Consider the following 26,984-nt stretch of genomic DNA (forward strand, 5'->3'; position numbering starts at 1 on the left):
TGGAGAAGTCTTACGAGTGGAACAGGGAATTGTATCTATGCTTTATAGATCTAGAAAAGCCATATGACCGGGTTCCTAGGAGGAAGTTATTGTCTGTTCTACGTGATTATGGAATAGGAGGCAAACTTTTGCAAGCAATTAAAGGTCTTTACATAGATAGTCAGGCAGCAGTTAGAGATGACGGCAAATTGAGTCCATGGTTCAGAGTAGTTTCAGGGCTAAGACAAGGCTGCAACCTGTCTCCACTGTTGTTCATATTATTTATGGATCATATGTTGAAAACAATAGACTGGCTGGGTGAGATTAAGATAGGTGAACACAAAATAAGCAGTCTCGCACATGCGGATGACTTAGTTGTGATGGCAGATTCTATTGAAAGTTTGCAAAGTAATATTTCAGAGCTAGATCAGAAGTGTAAGGACTATGGTATGAAGATTAGCATCTCCAAAACAAAAGTAATGTCAGTGGGAAAGACATATAAACGGATTGAGTGCCAAATAGGAGGAACAAAGTTAGAACAGGTGGACGGTTTCACGTACTTAGGATGCATATTCTCACAGGATGGCAACATAGCGAAAGAACTGGAAGCGAGGGGTAGCAAGAAGGAAGTCAGTACCAAGACTAAGTTATCTGTGCACCGTTCAATCTTTCGACCAACTTTGTTGTATGAGAGCGAAAGCTGGGTGGATTCAGGTTACCTTATCAATAAGGTTGAGGTTACGGATATGAAAGTAGCTAGGATGATTGCAGGTTCTAGTAGATGGGAACAATGGCAGGAGGGTGTGCACAATGAGGAAATCAAAGAAAAATAGGGAATGAACTCTATAGATGCAGCAGTCAGGGCGAACAGGCTTAGATGGTGGGGTCATATTGCGCGTATGGGAGAAGCAAGGTTACCCAAGAGACTCATGGGTTCAGCAGTAGAGGGTAGGAGGAGTCGGGGTAGACCAAGGAGAAGGTACCTGGATTCGGTTAAGAATGATTTTGAAGTAATAGGCTTAACATCAGAAGAGGCACCAATGTTAGCACTGAATAGGGGATCATAGAGGAATTTTATAAGGGGGACTATGCTCCAGACTGAACGCTGAAAGGCATAATCAGTCTTAAATGATGATGATGATGATCAATATTAAACTTACGTGGCTATACATCTATTGGCGGGAGCTTCCCACTACATTTCACAAATGTAGTCAAATGATGCTGTATTACCACGCTTGCCTCTAGCCTCTTTGGTCCTTCTATCATAGAATCTCAAGGCTTCACGTACGTTTTAAAACCTGTTGACTAGAAATGTGACCAAAGAAGTAGGATTTGGGAAGCTTTTGTGTCACGAAGGAGCATATGATTTTTGATGCTGATGGTTGAATGTGAAATTTATTTGGATTTGACAAACACCACTTCTTGTTTCGTGTTGGTGATAGGCCACCAAGATTTTGTCCCCTGTAACAGTTCATCCTAAAATCCATTACTTTTGCACTGGAAAAGATGCTGAAGTCCCTCGTAGACTTCGACACGATGATCTCTCAATTCTACAGTCAACTGACGTGGAACCCATCTTGCGGATTCTTTGTTGAATCACAGTTCATCATGGAGGATATATTGTGCTGAACCACAAAAAATTCCGAAAATAATGGTTATTTCGTTCACAGTAACATGCCACTTTACCTTCATACGCTCTTCCAGTGCGTCATTGTTTTCGTTCGTCCCTATGTGGTGTGACCTGTCTGGACGAGATAGGTTTTCCACAGAAATCACGACTAATTTCAGACTTGTTCCCCACTCGTACCATTTCTACAAGAATAAGCCCGAATCACAATACAGGTAATGTGCTTACATTCTACCATCCATTTCCATAGATTTAATAGCTTCATTATTAAGAAGAGAAAAAAGATAACGGATCACATGTCCCTGCTCCAACGCGGTGTAAGTCGACAGTCGGGCACCTATCTTCGAACTGTGCTGGAACAGCAGGCTGCCAAATATTGGTAATTTGTGCAAACGCAAACACAAAGCTACTTAATAGAGAGTACAACATTTATGAGTTTTATTACACTTTTAACATTACCATTAGACAACCACGTGGATTTACAATCTGCGGACGTGTTTTGTTATCAGTTGTGCATTTCATCAGCGTCTCATGGAAATTTGTGCCGGATCGGGGCTCATGAACTCGGATTTGCCACTTACCGCGAACGGTCGCCTTAACTGCTTCCGCTATCAGTGCGCCCCTCCCAGACCGACCGAAACGTCCATACGTCGATTGTTCTTATCCTGTATGCTCGCAGTTTGTGATACCTGCACAGGGAGAGGCAATTTATTTTGTACTTATCGTGATACCGAAAACACATTGTCAAAATCATTACCATTAGAATCATCCTCATAATTTTAGCACTGTTTCTTTTCTTTTTTTCTTCTTTCGCTTGTGCCTTTTTCCTGCAATGACGCAGGGTCGGCATGGTTAATCGGATTTGGCAAGGTTAATTGAAAGGGTGGCCAGATGCCCTTCCTGCTACCACCCAGTACCCCCCTGGGACAGAATTAGTGTACCCCAACTGCGTCGAGTGTAATCCATGGAATAGTGCGATGCGTTCAGATGTCTGCGAGCCGTGTAACTGAGGCGGAACGTGGGATCAGCCCGGTGTTCACCTAGTGGGATGTGAAAAACTGCCTAAAAACCGCATCCAGGCTGGCCGGCATACTGGCCTCCATCGTTAAGCTGCCGGGCGGATTCGATCTGGGGCCGGCGCGCCTACCCGAGTTCAGGAAGCAGCGCATTAGCGCTCTCGGCTGACCTGGCAGGTTAATTTTAACACTGTTTATGGATAATATAATAAACTTTTCGTCTAGACATTTGAGTCTCATCTTTATCTGAGATAAGGATGGAAGCTAAAAAAGTGAATTAAAATTTGTGCCACTGTCGATATATTACTAACATTGCTGCACTGACTACCCAAGTCCAGTGGCCTATATTACACAAAGTTTAACTCATATCTTCGTAGATGATCACTACTGCCGATGCTTTATGGCATTGGAACAGCACCCCAGCGTTGGACGTAATGGGGAAATCCTGTACCTTAGGCGTCGGTGATTTTACAGAATTTTCCTCGAGACATTGGAAGGTCTAACAATACCACCACTTGCAAACTAGATTAGAAATCAGATTAATAATGTTGCTCACGCAGCATTTGTTCGCTTTATCGGGCAACAACAAAGTTACTGACTGTGGGTGGTATCGTCAGAATGGAAATAATGAAGTCACTGTAAAAAAGTCATTAATTTTGGCACTTACCTTGAATGGATTCCCACGTAGGTTTCGTCGAAGTTGTTATGGCTCATTTTGTTGATTCTAGAGTGATTCCACGTTGACTGCTAGAAGGTCCAGATCTGTATTTTAGCGATATTTGAAGACCTAACAAATGCGTCTTTCAGGAAATTCTTAATGGTCAAACAATCCCAGACCAGAACAATGGTATGGCAGAAATAATTTTTAACTTGGTGTTCACGATCCACATTTTTATTAAACTTCTTGTAAATTCACATATACTTCTTCTTAATTGTCACATCATCAAGAAAACAGTTTTGTATCAATCTTCATATATTTAATTTCTACTTTAACCAAACAACAAAACTTGACTATTCTTCTACAAAGCGAAATAACAACTTAACTTCTGCAAAGTGAAACAAAGACTCCTCTGTGCGCATTCGCACCAAAACGGTTACAATGAGTCAGATTATGACAGTCTCACAGAAATGAATACACACAAGAACCATATCACTATAATATATCGATACATCTGAGTACCTATACATTAATGAAACCAAATGTGAATATTGTCACAAAAATATCTCTGTTACTTCGCATAAAAGTAGTACTATGTTACTGGTATCGAGAACTGGGGTTGGAGTGCCGTAATGATCACGTAAATAGAGAACCATTACAAAGGGGAAAATAATATTTGTTATATTGCTGCGGTTGTGTAATGGTTACCATTCCTCCCTAGCAAGCGAGGAGACCTGGATTCAATTGCCAGCCATGTTACGAATATTGATTCCTTTCTTCAGCTTCCATCATTAAAGTTTATGGAGAAAATGAAAGGTTGCCAGGTCCAAACGATCGCCATTGCGCGTTCAGTGATCGATAAACTTGCCGGTGTGGTGCGCAGGCCGGCCGGACCAGGTGCACAACTGCTCGGTGCTGAACGTGTCCACGGACTCGCTGGCGGTGCGCTGCTCGGAGGGCTTCAACGGCGGCCTGCCGCAGTCCTTCCTGCTGGAGGTGCGCGAGGCCGAGTCGCAGGCGCTGCGCGCCAACCTGTCGGCGCCCGTCGCCGCCTTCGCCGTGTCCAGCCTGAGCCCGGGCGAGCGCTACCACGCCTGCGTCTACTCGTACAACCTGAAGGGCCGCAGCGAGCCCGTCGTCCTCACCGCCGCCACCATCCGCCTGCCCGAGCGGCAGCTCACCGCCAGCGTGCAAGGTGATCCACTCTCTGACGTCATACGGCAGACCAAACAACTGTCTCGTAAAGTATTCAGTACCTTCCGCTGCATTGGTTCTTCAGTAGAGTGTGTAACTAAGGCCACAGTACACCTGAGACCATTCTTGGCACTTTCACCTTAAAATGTGCAGCGCAAATACTTGAAGATTGTAGGACAGTTGGTCTTATCACTCATGGTACAAAGCCTGTAATAAGGGTCATACTAACAAGGGAGCCTACCCATCGACCGCCCCCCCCCCCCCTCAGATTTACTGGCAAGATGGCCAAGGGGATAATCCGTCAAAAACTGAACACAGATCAAGCAAGAAGAAGGCGTACTGAACTATGAAAAAATGTAGAGTGGAAGCAGTGAATGGTCCAAGATTAAAAGGTACAATATTGAGATCAGTGTAGTAGTTATGGTTCAAATGGTTCAAATGGCTCTGAGCACTATGGGACTCAACTGCTGAGGTCATCAGTTCCCTAGAACGTAGAACTAGTTAAACCTAACAAACCTAAGGACATCACACACATCCATGCCCGAGGCAGGATTCGAACCTGCGACCGTAGCGGTCTCGCGGTTCCAGACTGCAGCGCCCGAACCGCGCGGCCACTTCGGACGGCTAGTAGTTATGGTGTTGTGGTTAAGTGGTCATGGTGTTGGACTAAAAAGTGGGCGAGCCGGGTTCTAAGCCCCTCGCACCATGTGTACAGGGTGTTCCATTGATCGTGACCGGGCCAAATATCTCACGAAATAAGCGTCTAACGAAAAAACTACAAAGAACGAAACTTGTCTAGCTTCAATGGGGAAACCAGATGGCGTTATGGTTGGCCCACTAGATGGAGCTGCCATAGGTCAAACGGATATCAACTGCGTTGTCTTAAACAGGAGGCCCCATTTCAATTACATATTCGTGTAGTACGTAAAGAAATATGAATGTTTTAGTTGGACCACTTTCTTCGCTTTGGGATAGATGGCGCTGTAATAGCCACAAACGTATATGTACGTGATATCACGTAACATTCCATCAGTGCGGACGCTATTTGCTTCGTGATACATTACCCGTGTTAAAATGGACCGTTTACCAATTGAGGAAAAGGTCGATATCGTATTGATGTATAGCTATTGTGATCAAAATGCCCAATGTGCGTGTGCTATGTATGCTGCTCGGTATCTACATCTACATCTACATCTACATTTATACTCCGCAAGCCACCCAACGGTGTGTAGCGGAGGGCACTTTACGTGCCACTGTCATTACCTCCCTTTTCTGTTCCAGTCGCGTATGGTTCGCGGGAAGAACGACTGTCTGAAAGCCTCCGTGCGTGCTCGAATCTCTCTAATTTTACTATCGTGATCTCCTCTGGAGGTATAAGTAGGGGGAAGCGATATATTCGATACCTCATCCAGGAACGCACCCTCTCGAAACCTGGCGAGCAAGCTACACCACGATGCAGAGCGCCTCTCTTGCAGAGTCTGCCACTTGAGTTTGCTAAACATCTCCGGGAACGCTGTCACGGTTACCAAATAACCCTGTGACGAAACGCGCCGCTTTTCTTTGGAACTTCTCTATCTCCTCCGTCAACCCGATCTGGTACGGATCCCACACTGATGAGCAATACTCAAGTATAGGTCGAACGAGTGTTTTGTAAGCCACCTCCTTTGTTGATGGACTACATTTTCTAAGGACCCTCCCAATGAATCTCAACCTGGCACCCGCCTTACCAACAATTAATTTTACGTGATCATTCCACTTCAAATCGTTCCGCACGCATACTCCCAGATATTTTACAGAAGTAACTGCTACCACTGTTTGTTCCGCTATCATATAATCATACAATAAAGGATCCTTCTTTCTATGTATTCGCAATACATTACATTTATCTACTTGAAGGGTCAGTAGCCACTCCCTGCGCCAAGTGCCTATCCGCTGCAGATCTTCCTGCATTTCGCTACAATTTTCTAATGCTGCAACTTCTCTGTATACTACAGCATCATCCGCGGAAGGCCGCATGGAACTTCCGACACCATCTACTAGGTCATATATATATATTGTGAAAAGCAATGGTCCCATAACACTCCCCCGTGGCATGCCAGAGGTTACCTTAACGTCTGTAGACGTCTCTCTATTGACAACAACATGCTGTGTTCTCAGAATGAGATTTTCACTCTGCAGCGGAGTGTGCGCTGATATGAAACTTCCTGGCAGAGTGAAAATCTCATTCTGGAAACATCCCCCAGGCTGTGGCTAAGCCATGTATCCGCAATATCCTTTTTTTCAGGAGTGCTAGTCCTGCAAGGTTCGCAGGAGAGCTTCTGTAAAGATTGGGAAGTAGGAGACGAGATACTGGCATAAGTAAAGCTGTGAGACCGGGCGTGAGTCGTGCTTCGGTAGCTCAGATGCTAGAGCACTTGCCCGCGAAAGGCAAAGGTCCCGAGTTCGAGTCTCGGTCGGGCACACAGTTTTAATCTGCCAGGAAGTTTCATGCTGTGTTCAGTTTGCTAAAAACTCTTCAATCCAGCCACACAGCTGGTCTGATATTCCGTAGGCTCTTACTTTGTTTATCAGGCGACAGTGCGGAACTGTATCGAACGCCTTCCGGAAGTCAAGGAAAATGGCATCTACCAGGGAGCCTGTATCTAATATTTTCTGGGGCTCATGAACAAATAAAGCAAGTTGGGTCTCACACGATCGCTGTTTCCGGAATCCGTGTTGATTCCCATAGAGTAGATTCTGGGTTTACAAAAACTACATGATACGCGAGCAATAAAAATCTAAATGTCTACAACAGATCGACGTCAGAGATATAGGTCTATAGTTTTGCGCATCTGCTCGACGACCCTTCTTGAAGACTGGGACTATTTGTGCTCTTTTCCAATCATTTGGAACCTTCCGTTCCTCTAGAGTCTTGCGGTACACGGCTGTTAGAAGGGGGCAAGTTCTTTCGCGTACTCTGTGTAGAATCGAATTGGTATCCCATCAGGTCCAGTGGACTTTCCTCTGTTGAGTGATTCCAGTTGCTTTTCTATTCCTAGGACACTTATTTCGATATTAGCCATTTCTTCATTTGTGCGATGATTTAGAGAAGGAAATGCAGTGCGGTCTTCCTCTGTGAAACAGCTTTGGAAAAAGGTGTTTAGTATTTCAGCTTTACGCGTGTCATCCTCTGTTTCAGTGCCATCATCATCCCGGAGTGTCTGGATATGCTGTTTCGAGCCACTTACTGGTTTAACGTAAGACCAGAACTTCCTAGGATTTTCTGTCAAGTCGGTACATAGAATTTTACTTTCGAATTCACTGAACGCTTCACGCATAGCCCTCCTTACGCTAACTTTGACATCGTTTAGATTCTGCTTGTCTGAGAGGTTTTGGCTGCGTTTAAACTTGGAGTGAAGGTCTCTTTGCTTTCGCAGTAGTTTCCTAACGTTTTTGTTGAACCACGATGGGTTTTTCCCGTCCCTCACAGTTTTACTCGGCACGTACCTGTCTAAAACGCATTTTACGATTGCCTTGAACGTTTGCCATAAACACTCAACATTGTCAGTGTCGGAACAGAAATTTTCGTTTTGATCTGTTAGGTAGTCTGAAATCTGCCTTCTATTACTCTTGCTAAACAGATAAACCTTCCTCCCTTTTTTGATATTCCTATTTACTTCTACATTCAGGGATGCTGCAACGGCCTTACGGTCACTAATTCCCTGTTCTGCACTTACAGAGTCGAAATGTTCGGGTCTGTTTGTTATCACGAGTCGCTTCTCTGTTTCATTTCTCGAGGTAATTTTCGGATAGTGCACTCAGTATAATGTCACTCGATGCTCTGTCCCTACCACCCGTCCTAAACATCTGAGTGTCCCAGTCTATATCTGGTAAATTTAAATCTCCACCTAAGACTATAACACGCTGAGAAAATTTATGTGAAATGTATTGCAAATTTTCTCTCAGTTGTTCTGCCACTAATGCTGCTGAGTCGGGAGGTCGGTAAAAGGAGCCAACTATTAACCTAGCTCGGTTGTTGAGCGTAACCTCCACCCATGATAATTCACAGAAACTATCCACTTCTACTTCACTACAGTATAAACTACTACTAACAGCGACCAACACGCCACCACCGGTTGCATGCAATCTATCCTTTCTAAACACCGTCTGTGCCTTTGTAAAAATTTCGGCAGAATTTATCTCTGGCTTCAGCCAGCTTTCTGTACCTATAACGATTTCAGCTTCGGTGCTTTCTATCAGCACTGGAAGTTCCGGTTCTTTACCAATGCAGCTTCGACAGTTTACAATTACAATACTGATTGCTGCTTGGTCCCCGCATGTCCTGACTTTGCCCCGCACCCTTTGAGGCTGTTGCCCTTTCTGTACTTGCCCGAGGCCATCTAACCTAAAAAACCGCACAGTCCACGCCACACAACCCCTGCTACTCTTGTAGCCGCTTGCTGCGTGTAGTGGACTCCTGGCCTATCCAGCGGAACCCGAAACCCCACCACCCTATGGCACAAATCGAGGAATCTGCAGCCCACACGGTCGCAGAACCGTCTCAGCCTCTGATTCAGACCCTCCACTTGGCTCTGTACCAAAGGTCCGCAGTCAGTCCTGTCGACGATGCTGCAGATGGTGAACTCTGCTTTCATCCCGCTAGCGAGACTGGCAGTCTTCACCAAATCAGATAGCCGCCGGAAGCTAGAGAGGATTTCCTCCGATCCACAGCGACACACATCATTGGTGCCGACATGAGCGACCACCTGCAGATGGGTGCACCCTGTACCCTTCATGGCATCCGGAATTACCCTTTCCACATCTGGAATGACTCCCTTCGGTATGCACATGGAGTGCTCATTGGTTTTCTTCCCCTCTCTTGCTGCCATATCCCTAAGGGGCCCATGCGGTTCTAGGCGCTTCAGTCCGGAACCGCGGGACTGCTAAGGTCGCAGGTTCGAATCCTGCCTCGGGCATGGATGTGTGTGATGTCCTTAGGTTAGCTAGGTTTAGGTAGTTCTAAGTTCTAGGGGACTGATGACCTAAGATGTTAAGTCCCATAGTGCTCAGAGCCATTTGAACCATTTGAACCATTTGAACCTGAGGGGCCCCATTACGCGCCTGACGGTGGAGCTCCCAACTACCAGTAAGCCCACTCTCTGCGATCGCCCGGATCTTGCAGACTGAGGGGCAACCTCTGGAACAGGATGACATCATCCAAGTGTCCGGACCGTTCGCCGGATAGTTACGTTATTTAAGGAAACAGGAAGTGTTCATTCACATGTGAAACGTCAACCACGACCTGCAACAAATGATGATGCCAAAGTAGGTGTTTTAGCTGCTGACGCGGCTAATTCGCACATCAGCAGCAGAAAAATTGCGCGATAATCGGGAATCTCAAAAACGTCGATGTTGAGAATGCTACATCAACATCGATTGCACCCGTACCATATTTCTATGCACCAGGAATTGCATGGCGACGACTTTGAACGTCGTGTACAGTTCTGCGACTGGGCACAAGAGAAATTACGGGACGATGACCGATTTTTTGCACGTGTTCTATTTAGCGACAAAGCGTCATTCACCAACAGCGGTAACGTAAACCGACATCTTATGCAATATTGGGCAACGGAAAATCCACGATGGTTGGGACAAGTGGAAAATCAGTGACCTTGGCGGGTTAATGCATGGTGCGGCATTATGGGAGGAAGGATAATTGGCCCTCATTTTATCGAAGGCAATCTAAATGGTGCAATGTATGCTTATTTCCTACATGATGTTCTACCGATGTTACTACAAGATGTTTCACTGCATGACAGAATGGCGATGTACTTCCAGCATAACGGATGTCCGGCACATAGCTCGCGTACGGCTGAAGCGGTATCGAATAGTGTAGTGGCGTAACAAGACAGCTACGCCACACTGAAGTAGCCGAAAGGCACGCGTAATCTCTCTTAGGCTAGATAGAGGTCTGAAACAGGATACGTAATAAGTGGTAACAAGAAAAGTACGTAGCTGTTTTAATACTTAACTTTTAATCGTCCTTGTTGTATACATCGTTCTTGATGAGACATGTGAGACTCTATCTTGAGGTACATGCAATGTACTAAATGGACCGCGGCCGATTTAAGCTACCACCTAGCAAGTGTGGCGGTGGCACCACAAATAGCATACTTCATGACAGCCACCTGTCATGAACCACCCACGTTCACCGGATCTGACGTCCCCGGATTTGTTTCTGTGGGGTAAGTTTAGGGATATTTGCTGTCGTGATCCACCGACAACGCCTGACAACATGCGTCAGCGCACTGTCAATGCACGTGTGAACATTACGGAAGGCGAACTACTCGCTGTTGAGAGGAAGGTCGTTACACTTACTGCCAAATGCACTGAGGTTGACGCACATCAATTTGAGCATTTGTTGCATTAATGTGGTACTTACAGGTAATCACGCTGTAACAGCTTGCGTTCTCAGAAATGATAAGTTCACAAATGTACATGTATCATATCGTAACAACCGAAATAAAGTGTTCAAGCGTACCTACGTTCTGTATTTTAATTTAAAATCCTACCTGTTACCAACGGTTCGTCTAAAATTGTGAGCCATATGTTTGTGACTATTACAGCGCTATCTATTACAGAGCGAAAAAAGTGGTCCAACTAAAACATTCATATTTCTTTACGTACTACATGAATGTGTAATAAAAATTGGGGTTCCTATTTTTAAAAATGCAGTTAATATCTGTTTGACCTATGGCAGTGCCATCTAGCAGCCCAACAATAGCGGTATTTCGTTTCCCCCTTCAAGCTAGACAAGTTTCGATCTTTGTAGTTTTTTCGTTTGACGCTTATTTCGTCAGCTATTTGGCCCGATCACGATCAATGGACCACTCTGTATACGTTTATTTTCACTACTTTATGAACTGTCCGTCCGGTCAATGAAATGGTCGTTCTGTTTCTGTAGTCTTGGTGGTTGTCATACTATACCTTGGTTACAGAATATAAGTCATGTGTTAAGAATACGTTACCGTCGCAAGCAAATGTGATGAATAGCGAGAGCAGGCGATACATCACACTGACGTCCCACAGAAATGAAAACAACAAATAAACGCAAATGGTACAAAAAAGGACTTCAAATGTCGAAACTTCCAAAACGGAACGCAACTTCGATAACTTTAAAAGCATATGTTTCCACAGATTCTGAAACTGCTGTAATCATTTGTTGTAGATTATGTGGCAAACTATTAAGTTCAGTTTATGTGAAAACTATTATGTTTTCATCATTTCGTTGGGGGTGGTCACATTCACATTCGTACGAACACCGAAACTGGGCAAAGTGGCGTATCTCACTCGCTCACCAGGTGTACAAATTACGTCCTATCATATGACACAAGTACTGTCACTAATACCGCGTGCGACACACCAGACGAGTTTTGCGGTGGAGGACTCGGTTGACTTGTCGCCTAGTCATCAAATGTTTGGGATTCCCATCCGAAAGCTACTTCCTTTCGGGTACTAATATAGTAGTTGTATATTATAGGTTCCTTCCTTACAACTCGCTGCTGCAAAAGGACATTACATCACGACACAAACACGAATCTGAATCCAGCGAACAGCGAAATAAAATTTAAAGAAAGGGAAATAAAGTAAAATAATACGAGGGAACTTTGAACAGGGCTCGCTCGCTTTGCATTCCAACACCATGATCACTTAACCACGACGCCGGGCTTCTCTTTTCACTCAATGTTGCACTTGTTAAGCTTGGACCGATTACTGTTTCTATTTTGCTTTTTTTTCACAGTTCAGTACACCTTCTTCCTGTTTTTATGCTTGATCTGTGTTCAGTTTTTGACGGGCTTCCCCTGGGCCATCTTACCAGAAAATCTGATAGGGATGCTATGGGGGAGGAGAATTGATCAGAAATTCAAGGAAACTATTGGGGAATACCAGTTTGGGCTCAGAAAGGGTAGAGAAACAAGAGATGCTATCGGTTGTCTCAGGACGACAAAAGAAACCATTATAGAACAAGGATCTATAAATTTGTTTTATCGACTAGAAGAAAGGTTTTCGGTAGAGTCAAGTGAAGAATACGTCAGAAAATTTTAAAAGATGTTGGTATAGACTAGTTAAATAGAAGGTTAATAAAGGAGGTGTACTCAAAACAAAGCTTGACAGAGTAGGGAATGAGGACACAGAGGAGATGAGCATGCGTCGGTTTCGATTCCCGGCGGGGTCAGGGATTTTCTCTGCCTCGTGATGACTGGGTGTTGTGTGATGCCCTTAGGTTAGTTAGGTTTAAGTAGTTCTAAGTTCTCGGGGACTGAGGATCATAGATGTTAAGTCCCATAGTGCTCAGAGCCATTTGAGCATGCGTGGGGGTGTACGGCAAGCATGCTCAATGACACAGAAGCTGTTCATTATACAGGGTGATTCAAAAAGAATACCACAACTTTAAAAATGTGTATTTAATGAAAGAAACATAATATAACCTTCTGTTATACATCATTACAAAGAGTATTTAAAAAGGTTTTTTTTCACTCAAAAACAAGTTCAGAGATGTTCAATATGGCCCACTCCAGACTCACGAGCAATATCAACCCGATACTCCAACTCGTTCCACACACTCTGTAGCATATCAGGCGTAACAGTTTGGATTGCTGCTGTTATATCTCGTTTCAAATCATCAATGGTGGCTGGGAAAGGTGGCTGAAACACCATATCCTTAACATACCCCCATAAGAAAAAATCGGAGGGGGTCAGATCAGGGCTTCTTGGAGGCCAGTGATGAAGTGCTCTGTCACGGGCTGCCTGGCGGCCGATCCATCGCCTCGGGTAGTTGACGTTCAGGTAGTTACGGACAGATAAGTGCCAATGTGGTGGCGCTCCATGCTGCTGAAATATAAATTGTTGTGCTTCTTGTTCGAGCTGAGGGAACAGCCAATTCTCTAACATCTCCAGATACTGTAGTCCAGTTACACTAGCACCTTCGAAGAAAAAGGGACCAAAAACTTTATTGGCTGAAATGGCACAGAAAACGTTCACCTTAGGCGAGTCACGTTCATACTGAGTTGTTTCCCGGGGATTCTCAGTGCCCCATATACAGACATTGTGACGGTTGACTTTCCCGTTAGTGTGGAAAGTTGCTTCATCACTAAACACAATCTTTGAAACGAAAGATTCATCTGTTTCCATTTGAGCAAGGATAAAATCACAGAAATCGATTCTTATCAGCTGCAGACAGTGCTTGAACCTATTTCAGACGATAAGATTTCATAACTAACCTTTTTCGTAGGACTCTCCATACAGTTGATTGTGGAATTTGCAGCTCTCTGCTAGCTCTGCGAGTCGATTTTCCTGGGCTGCGAACAAATGCTTGCTGGATCCGTGCTACATTTTCATCACTCGTTCTCGGCCGTCCAGAACTTTTCCCTTTGCACAAACACCCATTCTCTGTAAACTGTTTATACCAACGTTTAATACACCACCTATCAGGAGGTTTAACACCATACTTCGTTCGAAATGCACGCTGAACAACTGTCGTCGATTCACTTCTGCCGTACTCAATAACACAAAAAGCTTTCCGTTGAGCGGTCGCCATCTTAGCATCAACTGACGCTGACGCCTAGTCAACAGCGCCTCAAGCGAACAAATGTACAACTAAATGAAACTTTATAGCTCCCTTAATTCGCCGACAGATAGTGCTTAACTCTGCCTTTTGTCGTTGCAGAGTTTTAAATTCCTAAATTTGCGGTATTCTTTTTGAATCACCCTGTATACTGAGAAGAACTGATAGGTAAGACGGTAGACAAAGCAAGAAGCATTGTGATTGGAGAAGAAAAGAGAAAGTCTATTAAGTATGAGGATGATCGAGCACTGCTGGCGAAATCCGAAAAGAAGGTACATAATATGTGGAAGACTATTGCTGAAGGAGCAAGGAATGAGAACAAGGGTACCGTCAGGAGTGCCCCATGGAAGTGTGAAAGAACTACTATTATTATTTATATTCGAAAGTGATTTGGTGGACAGGGTGGGCAGCAATCTGCGGTTATTGGCCTATGCTGCAGTGGAGAAAGGACAGGTGTCGAAGTTGGGTGTCTGTTGGAGGATACGACTTACTTGTTAGACCAAATTCTAGTTGGTGTGATGAAAAGCAGTTAGCTCTAAACGTAGAAGAACGCAAGTTTATGCGGATGAGTAGGAAGATCAATGTTTGGATACAGAATTAGTAGTGTCTTGCTTCACACATTCTCGTCGTTTAAACAGCTGGGCGTAATGTTGCAAACCTATGTGACATGAAACGAGCATGTGCGGATTGCGGTAGGGAAGGCGAGTGGTCGACTTCGCCTTGTTGGGAGAACACTAGGAAAGTGTGGTTTCACCTATAAAGGAGACCGCGCATAGGACGCTAATGTGACCTATACTTGAGAACTGCTCGAGTATTTGGGATCCTTCCAGGTCGGATTAAAGGAAAACTTCGAAACAATTCAGACGCTGGCCGCTAAATTTGTTACTGGCAGGTTCGAACAACACGCAAGTGTTACGGATCTGCTTTGGGAACTAGGAATCTCTGGAGGGAAGCCGTCATTCTTTTCGAGGAACACCATTAAGAAAATTTAGAGAACCGCCGTTTGAAGCTGATTGCAGAACGATCCTACTGCCTCCAATATACATTGCGCGTAAGAACCACGATGATAAGATACGAGATATTAGAAACATGGAAGCATGTAGAAGGTCATTTTTCTCAGCTCTATTTGCAATGGAACAAGGGTACCCTCAGCCACGTGCCGTACGGTGGATTGCGGAGTATCTATGTAGATGTAGACGTAGACGTAGATGAGTGAAGATAAATGTAGAAGAGAAAAAAGTGAAGAGAATAAGCAAGGATTGGATTGTTTTGGGGGGAAGAGACCAAGCAGCGAGGTAATCGGTCTCATCGGATTAGGGAAGGAAGGGGAAGGAAGTCGGCCGTGCCCTTTCAAAGGAACCATCCCAGTATTTGCCTGGAGTGATTTAGGGATATCACGGAAAACCTAAATCAGGATGGCCGGACGCGGGATTGAACCGTCGTCCTCCCGAATGTGAGTCCAGTTTGAGAATAAGCAAGGAGGAAGCTTCACTTCACATATTCTTAGTCCGAAAAAGGCAGCAAAAAAAAAAAAAACCTTTCAGTAAGTGGGAAGTTTCATGACACAGATATATGTGGAGAGGGAGCATTTGAAGGGGTGAAGCAGCTACAAACGTCTACAAGAATTCCAATGCATCTGAGGAAAAGGTTTGCTAAATCTTATGTTAAGAGTTTTGTGTTACACATCAGTGGTTCGTGGACAGTTAAAAAGCAAGCAGAAAAATAATTAAAAAAATTTTCAAATGTGGCTACGGATAACAAAGGTGAAGTGGACAGACTGAAGTGGACTGACAGACTTAAGAATGAAGAGGAAAACAGTGGAAGAGCAAGATGTTGGGAAGTGATCACTGAGAGAAAAAAATATTGTGTGAGATATATACTGCATAGAAAATACCTGAAACATAGAATTCTAGAGGGAAAAGTGGAAGGATGAGAATTTGAGGGGGACGAACTTATAAATACGAAGACACTTATATCACGACTCAGTGGACAGCCGCCAGCTGAAATCTCTCATAAGACAGATACACTAAAGAAGAAGAAGTACACCTGAAGTAGCATTTTCGAGTCCTTCTCTTTGATGGTAATGTTTATGAAGACCCGAATGCAAGGAGGGACGTGTCTGGGATTCATGACACGCCCCTTCCTCCGTAGATAAGTTTACCGGACTCTGGTTTCGGAAGTAGATCCGCTGATTTATTCTACAGTGGTCTCTGCTAGTCGTTCTATGTATCCCACATAAACATCCAGAGGGCGGGAACATATTGAGCAATGCTGTGCTTCCGCCACGCCAACCACACAGACGATGCAAACTAGGGCAGCCCTCTGTGGGCCATGCGAGTACTACGGTTCTCACCATTTAACGCCAGATGCGCAAGCAATACAAATGACATGAATGTTATAACTAAGTGTGTGAAAAATGGCAAGAAATCCTAGACATTACAAGAGGTAACAAAGGTTACTTTCCTGCTGCTTGCGTGAGGGCTAGGCCACGTCAATTGGTATGCGGCCTTAAGGCCGGTAGAGGATATCCCAGCCAAAACAAGAATCCATTTGCAAATGGCTGTTCTTGGTGTCAACAGACGGGAAGCCGCTGGATATTGAGTAAAGAAATACAAAGAAAGACAATACAGATAAGGAAACACGCTATAAATCTGTCTTCTCGAATATGAACGGAAATAAGTAAAAGAAACAGTGGTCCCCTGCCTTATATGCTTCCATAGCCGTGGGCTGCAAACGTGTGTCCACAGTCGTAGTGCTACGGGAAATAGCGATGTCGATGAATGCACACTTGCATTTTATGTTGTGCGAATTAATATGTCAGAGTTGAGAGAGTTTATAGTACCACACCTCAAACGCTTCTTTTCTTTTCCAGCTTCTTAATATTCTATGATTTACTTCCATACAATGTCTTGTTACAGGCGTATATTCTCAGAATTCTGTTCGTCAAATTAAGTCCTCTGTTTCGTACTAGCAAATTTCTCTTAGCTAGAGAGATCTTCTTGCCATTTGGTAGTCTCCTTCTTGCATACCACTTGCTTAGTCTGTCATGCTTTGTTGCCATTCTACGGTATCAATATTTTATGCCTTCGTGTACTTTGTGCTCCCCAGCTTTGATGATTAACTCTAATATTATTTCTTCTACTCGTAATTACTTAAGCCTCTGAATTAGATTGGATTCCATTAGATAATATTAAATACAGTTCTTGTTCCATTGATCCATAATATGTAGTAGAAAATATCCCATAACAAGAATAACTAAAACGTGCTTACAAGAGAGAATAGACATGATACTGTTCCTCGAACAGAGTCTTAGGTAAAGTGGTTCCGTTGGATGTGTATAGGTCAGTAACCCTTAAACAGATTTTCATTTGGGAGGGATCGACAAAACATGTAAATGTACACCACACTTTAGAGCATACGATAATTCTTAACCTACTGTGGGTATGGTTCATGAAAAGGAAAATAAGTTTACAATAATTATTTACAGTGATCTTTTGTCGCACTGAAGATGGACAAAACCCAAAGTATAAGTAGCAATCACATAATTTTGTATTATGTACGAGGGCTATTCCGAAAGGAATGTCCGATCGGGTGCGATTATTTAAAATTATGTCATGCGATTCCTTCTTGATGACGATTCTCAGCCGCACTCTGCAGAGGCACTGAAGATGATCCTGCAGTTTTTTCGATGGCGTTTGATAACCCGCAATACGCTCTAAAGGTGGCTGCCTCAGAGTTTCATCTCCGCTCACGTGCAACTCTGGCTGCGGAGACATTTTGGCCCAGACGACGAGCTGCAGGTCAGCGTAGAGAACTGGTGGAAAGCACAAGCTTCTGCATTCTATGACGAGGGTATTGGGAAGCTAATGCAGCGCTAAGACATATGTCTAACTCGGAGCGCTGACTATGTAGAGATGTGGCTGGAAGGCATACCTAACTAGCGTAAATAAAACAATTTTTATTTTCACTGTGGTTTCCATTTCAAGACCGACCGAATTTTACTTTCCGAATAGTCCCCGTACACAAATCGGTTCTGCTAAGGAATCCGTAAATAGAATACAACGAGACGGTGAGAAATTCTCAAGTCTCCTATTAAACTGTTTTAGTTTTTACCGTTACTGACACGTTGTTCAAAATTTATATCCCTGAACATCCTCCTGGTGCAAAATAATTTACTTTTAACTCTTCTTGACAATTATTCTTATTTCTAGTATCCATTACATAGTTCAGAGTTATGGCTTGAGAAATCAATACCATTTATGACAAATTTCACGAAGGAAAAATTTATTGCAAATCAGTAATTTGTATACCTAGTAACTTGAACAGGTATCTGCAGAATATTCTTGTCTTCACACCACAAATAAATCTCATAGCATACTTTTGGACTCGGAAAAATTTCTCTTGGTTACTGATCCACCAAAACACATGTACCTGTATAACACTTTGAAAGAAGCAAATTAAGCTAGTATATTTACATTTGTAGCACCTAGATCTGACAGCATACGCACTGCAAATAAAGACACGCTTTAGTCTGAACCTATACTTTCAGGTCATTGTACTGTTAGTTCCATTCAACAGGACCCTCTTCCATTTTCAGAGATAACAGCGATGTCATGAGCGGATCTCATAATTTTTATCCCTTCAAAACGGATCTTAATTCCACTCCTGAACCTTTATGTCCTTTACTGCTTTTTCGAGGTACAAATAGGACTACAGGAGTGCAAGGCACCTTCCTTGCCTTACGCGCACTTTAATCCAAGCGGTTCTCCATTGTTCCTCCTTTGTTGTTGTTCCCTCCTGGTTCTTGTACACACTAATGACCCGAAACTTTACGAATTGTCCTGACAGCAAAACTGACTTCCACCTGACGGCGGTGAGAGCACGAGACACTGACAACAGGTCTAGGGCAAAATGCATTCTTGTACTTAAACATATATATCTCCAAAAATGTTACAGTTAGGCTAGTAAAATTTGAGACAACTATGTATGATGTAATGCTTGATAGTATGTGCAATTTTTGTTTGAAAATGCGCATTGACATACATTTTGTAAGGATTTGAATTTTTAAATTACTATTGTTTCTATTGTGTGCTTTTTCTCGTAAACAAATCAGGGAAAAAAACTAGGATTTCATAGTTTAAATCTGTGTAAGAGGCCAATAAAACGCGTGGAACAGATTTTTGTTTAAGGTCGTAGTACCTTTTAAATTAATTTTCAGTTTTGTGTTACACAGGACTGCTCTGTTTTCCTAAAATTCTGAAAGAGAACTTCTGTCAGAGAAAATATAACGGAAAAGTGCTGAACAGGATTATTCAGTAAGTACTTCTTAACAACTACGCCAAATTACACTATGTTAGCTCGTGAGGAGAGGTTTATTACGGCTAAAAATGTCAATTTATGGCAATTCGCATTTATAGTTTTTATTTCAATTTTTGACAACATTTCTGTAACTCTAATGACTAGTTCTCTCGATATCCATAATCTTTATTCTCTTCCTCGTCTTCGTGGAATAATCTCTTCCGTGCCTCCTTCGTCTAGCCAATTTTTGCATTTTTTTCTTTTGCTGCCTGAGCTTTGTCCAGTGGCACTTCATCGAAGCTTCTGAGTACCTTCAGTGTGAATGCACCTGGACGGAAGCCTAGCCTCTGCAGGCACTTAATCCTACCTACATTTCCACTGTTGAACTCTAGACAGGCATCATATGCAGCTATCTTCACAACAACGGCGGACAACGCATCCATATAAGGTGATTATAGCTCTCATTTGTATTCTGTATTTTCCCTTGTATACATTTTTTCGGAAATTCAGGATTGGCTAGATACCTGAAAGTTGGTTTTATAACACCTAAGACAGTATGTGACAAACCATTTTTGTAGGTGTTTTGCTTTCCGCTGCCTTCTGCTTGAATATATTTGTACTACTACTTATCACAAGAGTATTGTTGAGGATTATCATCTGTAAAAAGTTTGTGAAAGAATATTTCCCACACTGCTTGCTGCTGTTTTTTTTCATACTGTGTGTCTTATCCCTGATAGCTTCTCCGCTATTACGACCCGTTTCGAGCAGATTGTTGATATATGCAGAACTAAAACTGAAATAAGTTTTAGCACGTGCTATTAAAAAAACACACGTTGTAAACAAAGGAACTATCAAAGAAAATATTTCTGACAGCCTTCTAATCTCATCTGCAGCTTGTTGTCATTGTGTGAACGAAAAATTGACGCAAAAATACTTTCTAGCGTTGAGAAGGTGTGGAGCACAGCATAGAAAAACACACAAGCAAACTTTTTTAAACATATGTCGAGCCAGAATTCGATTATGAGGCTTTGCGATGTTACAGATGCCGAGAATTCTTCCGGGATGTATGGCCGTGCACTATGGAACTCTTCTATCCCTGACGTTTCGTCCAAAGCTACCTTGGACATCTTGGGTGGTGCTCCTGGTTGTGCTGAGTCTTGCCAACTGACTAGTCGGACGTCGAAGAACGGCCTAAATGTCGTGGAAAGTGGGCGTGGTCTGGATTTCACTTGATAGCAGAGATAAACCTTGTCGAGGATAAGAAGTAACTATCGATCATAGTACATCGAAGATAAAAAGTTCTCATCTACTCTGTAGCGCCACTGTCTGTGTATCGCTGAGTTTCATGGCTTCCTCTTTTCTGTTAAAGTTATCCCCATGTTCATAAAACATCTAAAGCAGGCTTTTGAGAAAAATGGGTACTCTAGTAATGAAATAAATAGAGTTTTGCGACCGAATAACACGAGGCCTAAGGACAACGATAGGACTCAGCGATGGAAGAATACCGTTTCTCTACCCTTTATCAAAAAAGTAACGGATAAAATCGGCAATATTTTAAGGAAACATAACGTTCGAACGATTTTCAGACCAACTAAGAAAATAGGCCAAGCACTTCGTTCCGTTAAGGATGAACGTTCCCGTCTGTCTACAAGTGGTGTATACAAGATTCCGTGTACATGTGGTAGGGTCTACATTGGAACTACAAAGAGAAGTATTCACACGGTTGAAGGAACGTAGAAGTCTCTGCCGACTAGGGAAAACAGACAAGTCAGCGGTGGTATAACATGTTCTTCAGTCGGGTGGTCACATAGTGAAATCTTCGGAAACTGAAGTTTTATGTACTATGACGGATTATTATCCACGGCTATGTAGAGAAGTCATCGAAATACATAAACATGGGGATAATTTTAACAGAAAAGAAGAAGCCATGAAACTCAGCAATATATGGACATTGACGCTACAGAATCAATGAGTAGTTTTTATCTTTGACGTACTATGATCGATAGTTATATTTTATCCTTGACAAGGTTTATCTCTGCTATCACATGAAATCCAGACCACGCCCACTTTCCACGGTATTTACGCCGTTCTTCGGCGTCCGACTCGTCAGTCGGCAAGACTCAGCACAACCAGGAGCACCTCCGAAGATGTCCAGCGTAGCTTTGGACGAAACGTCAGGGATAGAAGAGTTCCATGGACCACGACCATACAACCGGTAAGAATTCTCGGCAGCTGACACATCCGGTCGTGAAAGTATTCATTGTATGGTTTGCTATGTTATTCTTAAAGAACCAATCTAATAAATTACGTCACCAAAAAATTTCGAATTTTTTTCGTAATTTTGCCTTACATCTGGCCTTAAAGAAAGTATGTAAGCGGATCCGAAACGAATAGGAATGATTGAAGGGAAGATGAGGCCGTAAATGTCGAAATCCACTGACATACGAGGCTATAACATAGGGCAGATTGTGACACACTCTTCTGGAAATCTTCCAGCCATCTGTCGACTCCATGAAACGCTGAATAGTTGTTGTGCTGAGTTCCAAAACCAGATACACGCGGTATTAAGCAGATGATCATTACGCTTCGGGTCCCGTATATGGCTTACTAACCCATCTTTCCCTATATCTCTCTTATATCTCACTATTTCGAACGACCCACAGATTGCACAGGTGTTCATATAGAGTCTATCCGTCCTTGTGAAATGTAACGTCAGTGCTGGATTTTACAGTTGTGTAGCCTTCGTAGTGTGCTGCCAGTGCTCCTGTGAAGGCTTGACCAGAGTGTGTGGGTGGTGCCCGCAGAGCGCCCGCGCGCGCCGGCCAGCGTGCTGACGCCGGCGCTGGGCCTGGTGGTGGGCGTGCTGGCCGCCATGCTGGTGCTCGGGGGCGGCATCGCGCTGCTGATGCGCCTCTACTGCTCGCAGCGCCGCCCCCGGCCGCACGCGCCGCGCCGCAAGCGCGACGCCGACCTGGGCCTGGGCCTCGGCCTGGGACTGGGGGGCGGCAGCAAGGCCGCCAGCCCCGTCGCGCCCGCCGCCTCCGCCGGCACCGCCTCCGGCCCTTACAAGGGCTGCGGGAGCCCTTCCAGCAAGGGCACGCTCGCCACCGTCGACAGCGCCGACAGCGACGAGAAGAACCCGGACGTCATACCGCAGTCACAGAAGGGTAACTCCGGAACCGCTCTCCCGACTTACCCCCTTCCACTCGCTGAAATCCACGACTTCTTCACTGAAAACAATACGCACAGTGATGCTGATAGGTCTTTGCAAATTTACTTACATCAGAAATTTTATTGAGAAGGTTTATATAGGTAGCAGATTTTGAGAGTTGTATGTGTTAATGTCAAAATTTATAATTATTGTTTACTCTGCTGAAAGACTCTCTGACAAAAAGAGTATACTCATTCAGAAAAAAACAGAAATGAAGTACCATCCCGGAAAAATCATATAAAAAATTTCTCTAGTACCTGACAGCGAGTTTTAAGATATTCTGTAAGGTCTCCTTAGAACTGTACCACAACGTTCCTGTACGCTATAGACTACGTACCTTGTCTTGCCGCTGCAACCGTGTGATCAGCAACATGCTAAAATAATTTAAAAGCAATACTGTGACCCATGCAGAGTGCGTGCTCACAACTACTGAAACAACTACTGCTATACTTTTATATAGATATTTGATTATCAGGATTGGGGGGGGGGGGGGGGGGGGTAGGTCAAGAAGAAAGAAACCGGTAAAAACTTTAATTTAGTATATTTAGAAAATAGATGATTTAAACCCCGACAAACTTTACAAAGACCTTTACATTTCTTCGACAGTGCGATTAGCAACAACCTTTATTATCCCGCATTGTCTATAATCAATAATGACGTCTCTGGCGACAATAAAGATACGAATATTACTCTCAATGTATGCACACACAAATCGCACAAAATCCCTCCAGTGCGGAAGTGAGCAACAAATACGTGCAGCAAAAACGTAGATTACCAAAAATCATCAATTAATACTCTCCTCCGGCGCTACTAGCACGATCACGTCAGCGTCCGACTACTTCCGATTCAACAACTGTTGGCTCGCTACTTCTCGCGGTAATAATACTCTGAGTTCGTGTATGCGCACCACGGCAGAATCAGTGGCCAACTTTCCAAAGAAATATTAACGTCCAACTTTCAAGGTGTCATCTTGCAGCAAAATACTTTAAGTTTCATCCCTTGCATTAACTTTCGCTGTTACTCCCACTTTAATTTTCACCTTGCCTGAGTGACTGCCATTGGTCATAAAGCAAACGTCCCATCTGAATCCAATTTTTTCCCGCACTTCATTCAGCATATCAGCAGCCTGAGTTTCGAAGCCTGCTACGAAACAATTTCGATCATACTGAACTATGCCGTCCGGTTACCAATATCGTACTCTACCATGTGCTGGTAAGTAATTTTCAGTAAGTCAACCACTTGCGTTGAACATTAAGGTCCGTTTCTAATCCTGCAACGTGAACAGAACTATTTCTTCATCCGTTTCAAAACTTCCGACGAGAATGCACCAATCATAACGCTTCGCCCCACGTCATTCCATTCTAGCCGACTTGTTTTTAGGGTGTTAGACCGAGCATCCGTCAGTCTTTTCAGAGCTGTAGTTCAAATCTTCAAACGTGTGTCAATTCTTTAGGGACCGAACTGCTGAGTTCATCGGTCCCTAGACTTACACACTACTTAAACTAACCTATGCTAAGAACAACTCGCTCACCCATGCCCGCGGGAGGACTCGAACCTCCGTCAGGAGCTTCCGCGCAATCTGTGACATGGCGCCTCAAACCGCACGGCCACTCCGCGCTGCGAGATATAGTTGTGAGTATGCTGACAGCCAAGATGGACAGCGCAGGGATCGCAGTACAACGTAGCCCAGCGAAGCGAGGAATGAACCTCGACAACCACATCATAAAGAACTGCAAAGCATGGTCTTCTATGCACCCGAACCCATTGACAACTGGCATTTCTATTACGGAGGCAAAGGTAATTATCGTTCAAGAACAGTTGGTGAAGCATTTTGGTGCACAGAGGGCAAATGATACTCTTCTACAGTCCTATAAATGTGTGATCCAAAACAGGAAAGTGATTCATATTGTGAAGTCATTCATATTATGAATGCAGACGTGGATGAAGAGCCAGCCGCCGTGGACGAGCGGTTCTAGGCGCTGCAGACCGGAACCGCGCTGCTGCTACGGTCGCAGGTTCGAATCCTGCCTCGGGCATGGATGTGTGTGTTGTCCTTAGCTTAGTTAGGTTTAAGTAGTTCTAAGTCTAGAGGACTGATGACCTCAGATGTTAAGTCCCAAAGTGCTTAGAGCCATTTGAACCATTTCGACTAAGAAATGTATGAACAAAATCTGCAGAAGAGAACGAAACGATAACATTGGTTGTGTATTAAAAAACGAACCATTAGATTAACGCCTAAACTTGGCTAACGACTTTTCCACATTGTTAATTCAAACGTATTGTATTATTAACTTTGGAAGGTGTACTTGCTCTAAGAAGGCAACAACACATGTTTTCACTGTTCCCTTCAATTTCAGTTTCAAAACTGATAACGTTCAAATGAAACACACAAAATTCACGGCAACAATGCTTTCAGATCTTAGAATTTTTCTAGATACCTATAGAGATCAATAATGGTAATGGGATCGCCAAATTCAACTTTGTAGGAATAATGGTGTACAACTTAAATGTTTTTCTCATTTTTCGTTAAATTTTAAGGTGGACACATGGCACATATTGCAACTCATCCCCTCATATCTCTTGTCATTTCTGCAGGTGCGGCAATAATTTGACCTCTTAGCACTTGGAGATCCATAGGTAATGATAAGAAACGCTTCCGGTCTTTAACGAAACCTCAAAGAAAAGTATCGAGGGTAGTCAAGTCTGGGGAACTGGGCGACCATGCAATCGGCTCCCTCGACCAGTCCAACGACGTCTAAAGCCATTACCGAGAGCGTCTCGCAGTTCCCTGATCTAGTGAGGCGATGCTCCATCTTGCTGGAAGTAATGTGTTCATCTTGATCAACGCCACGTATATGTGGGAACAGAACGCTTTCGACCATATTCACGTACATAAAACCGTTTATGGTTTTCTTATGAAAAAACAATGATCCGTAAAATTTAGTTTTGCTAAAAAAAAATCGCTGTAGGACCATCACGAACGTGCAAAGTACTGGTTTGCCTTTTCACTGCTCCGAATCCTGCAGTGGTAGTTGTTGACCTTGCCACTCATAAAACCATGTCGCTGAAAATAATGTGAATTTCCTCAGTCCAGTGTAACATATCCACAGATAATGCCTTATGTGTCTCCTTATTTGCGTCTTTGGGATCGTCTAACAATGTCAGTCTGTATGGCTTCCGGTGCAATCTAACAACACCAGTCCGAATGGATTTCCGTATAATGTTTTCGTAACGCTCTCTAGATAGTATACAAAACTCCAAGCTGTCACGACGCACGATCCGTTGATTTCCAGGGACTACCAACAAAACACCTCCGTCCCACTCGCTCGACGACATCCTCAGAAAGTCATGGACGATCTGAAGATTTACTGTGACGATTGCTACAACCTGTTTGAACGAAATTCTGATGCAAGGTGTAAATTGTAGGCCTACTAGGAGGTTCGTTATAGTACTTGGTACGAAATTTACGTTGAACCCTAGTTGCTGACTTCGTTTACTCCATCCAATACACGCATCGTACACTTTCGTGCAGTCTACCGTTTATAGCTTCAACTTTGTCTTTCCTAGTGTCGGAATTCGGTACTACAACAATAAGTGAGTGAGGCTGCTGCCATAGGACTGCATTTCAATAACATGAATTTTAATTTTGTGCCGTTCCCTGCAGCGGCATTCGCTATTATCACAACAGTTGAATAAAAATTGCGGTATTATTCAACAATAAGGGACCTGAGGCTCATGTGCAATCCATCTCAAAAGAATTGTATATGTAAGTGAATTTGTAAAGACTCTTTACAATCTTCCTGTACAGTTAACAAACTGCGCATACTGAAAGTTTAATGTCAGTCTAATTAACCACTTCATTGCAACCCCCATGATCAAGGTTGGCTGCTGATTTTATGGAAGAAAAGTCTTCAGTCTATTCCCGTGATTTCTTTATTTACTCTTTCCTACAGCAAGATCTGTTTTCATTTTAAACTGTACTTCGTAGTGAAATAGGTACTTTGCGTATATTTTTTTCCTTAAACACCTCAGTGCTTCAGTATACTAAGTCACTGAAATAATGTTAACGTATTGTGTGTTGTACTCGCATATACTAAGTTAACTGTAATATATATTGTGTAACTGACCTGCACTGCCCAACACAATTAAGCGGTCACGTTTCAGAAAACCCACTATTGTACCCCGTTGTTAGTTACTTAGTTTTTGTTGCGCGGACCATTTGCACGGTAAATCGTAATGATGTGGAAAGAGTCATTTTACGTTTGTAAGTATGGCTACATGCTGAAGAGCATTTACATATGGTTTTCTTTTTTATATACCGATTTGAGTAAGTACATCCTTTCCATCACCTTCTACACTCTACAATGGTAAGAATTCTTCTACAGAATGGAAGGAGT

The 26,984-nt window shown here is 43.4% G+C and overlaps 1 protein-coding gene across 1 annotated transcript in view; it reads left to right on the forward strand.

Moving 5' to 3' along the window:
- LOC124613770 (hemicentin-2-like) overlaps positions 1-24,563 on the forward strand; it is a 653,652-nt gene extending 629,089 nt beyond the window's left edge. The window contains exons 11-13 of the mRNA XM_047142487.1: positions 4,164-4,475; positions 22,181-22,543; positions 24,523-24,563. Coding sequence (XP_046998443.1) covers positions 4,164-4,475; positions 22,181-22,543; positions 24,523-24,563 — 716 coding nt within the window. The remainder of the gene's footprint in view (positions 1-4,163; positions 4,476-22,180; positions 22,544-24,522) is intronic.
- Positions 24,564-26,984: the final 2,421 nt, after the last annotated feature.

The sequence above is a fragment of the Schistocerca americana genome, chromosome 4 (assembly GCF_021461395.2).
Source record: "Schistocerca americana isolate TAMUIC-IGC-003095 chromosome 4, iqSchAmer2.1, whole genome shotgun sequence".
NCBI lineage: Eukaryota > Metazoa > Arthropoda > Insecta > Orthoptera > Acrididae > Schistocerca > Schistocerca americana.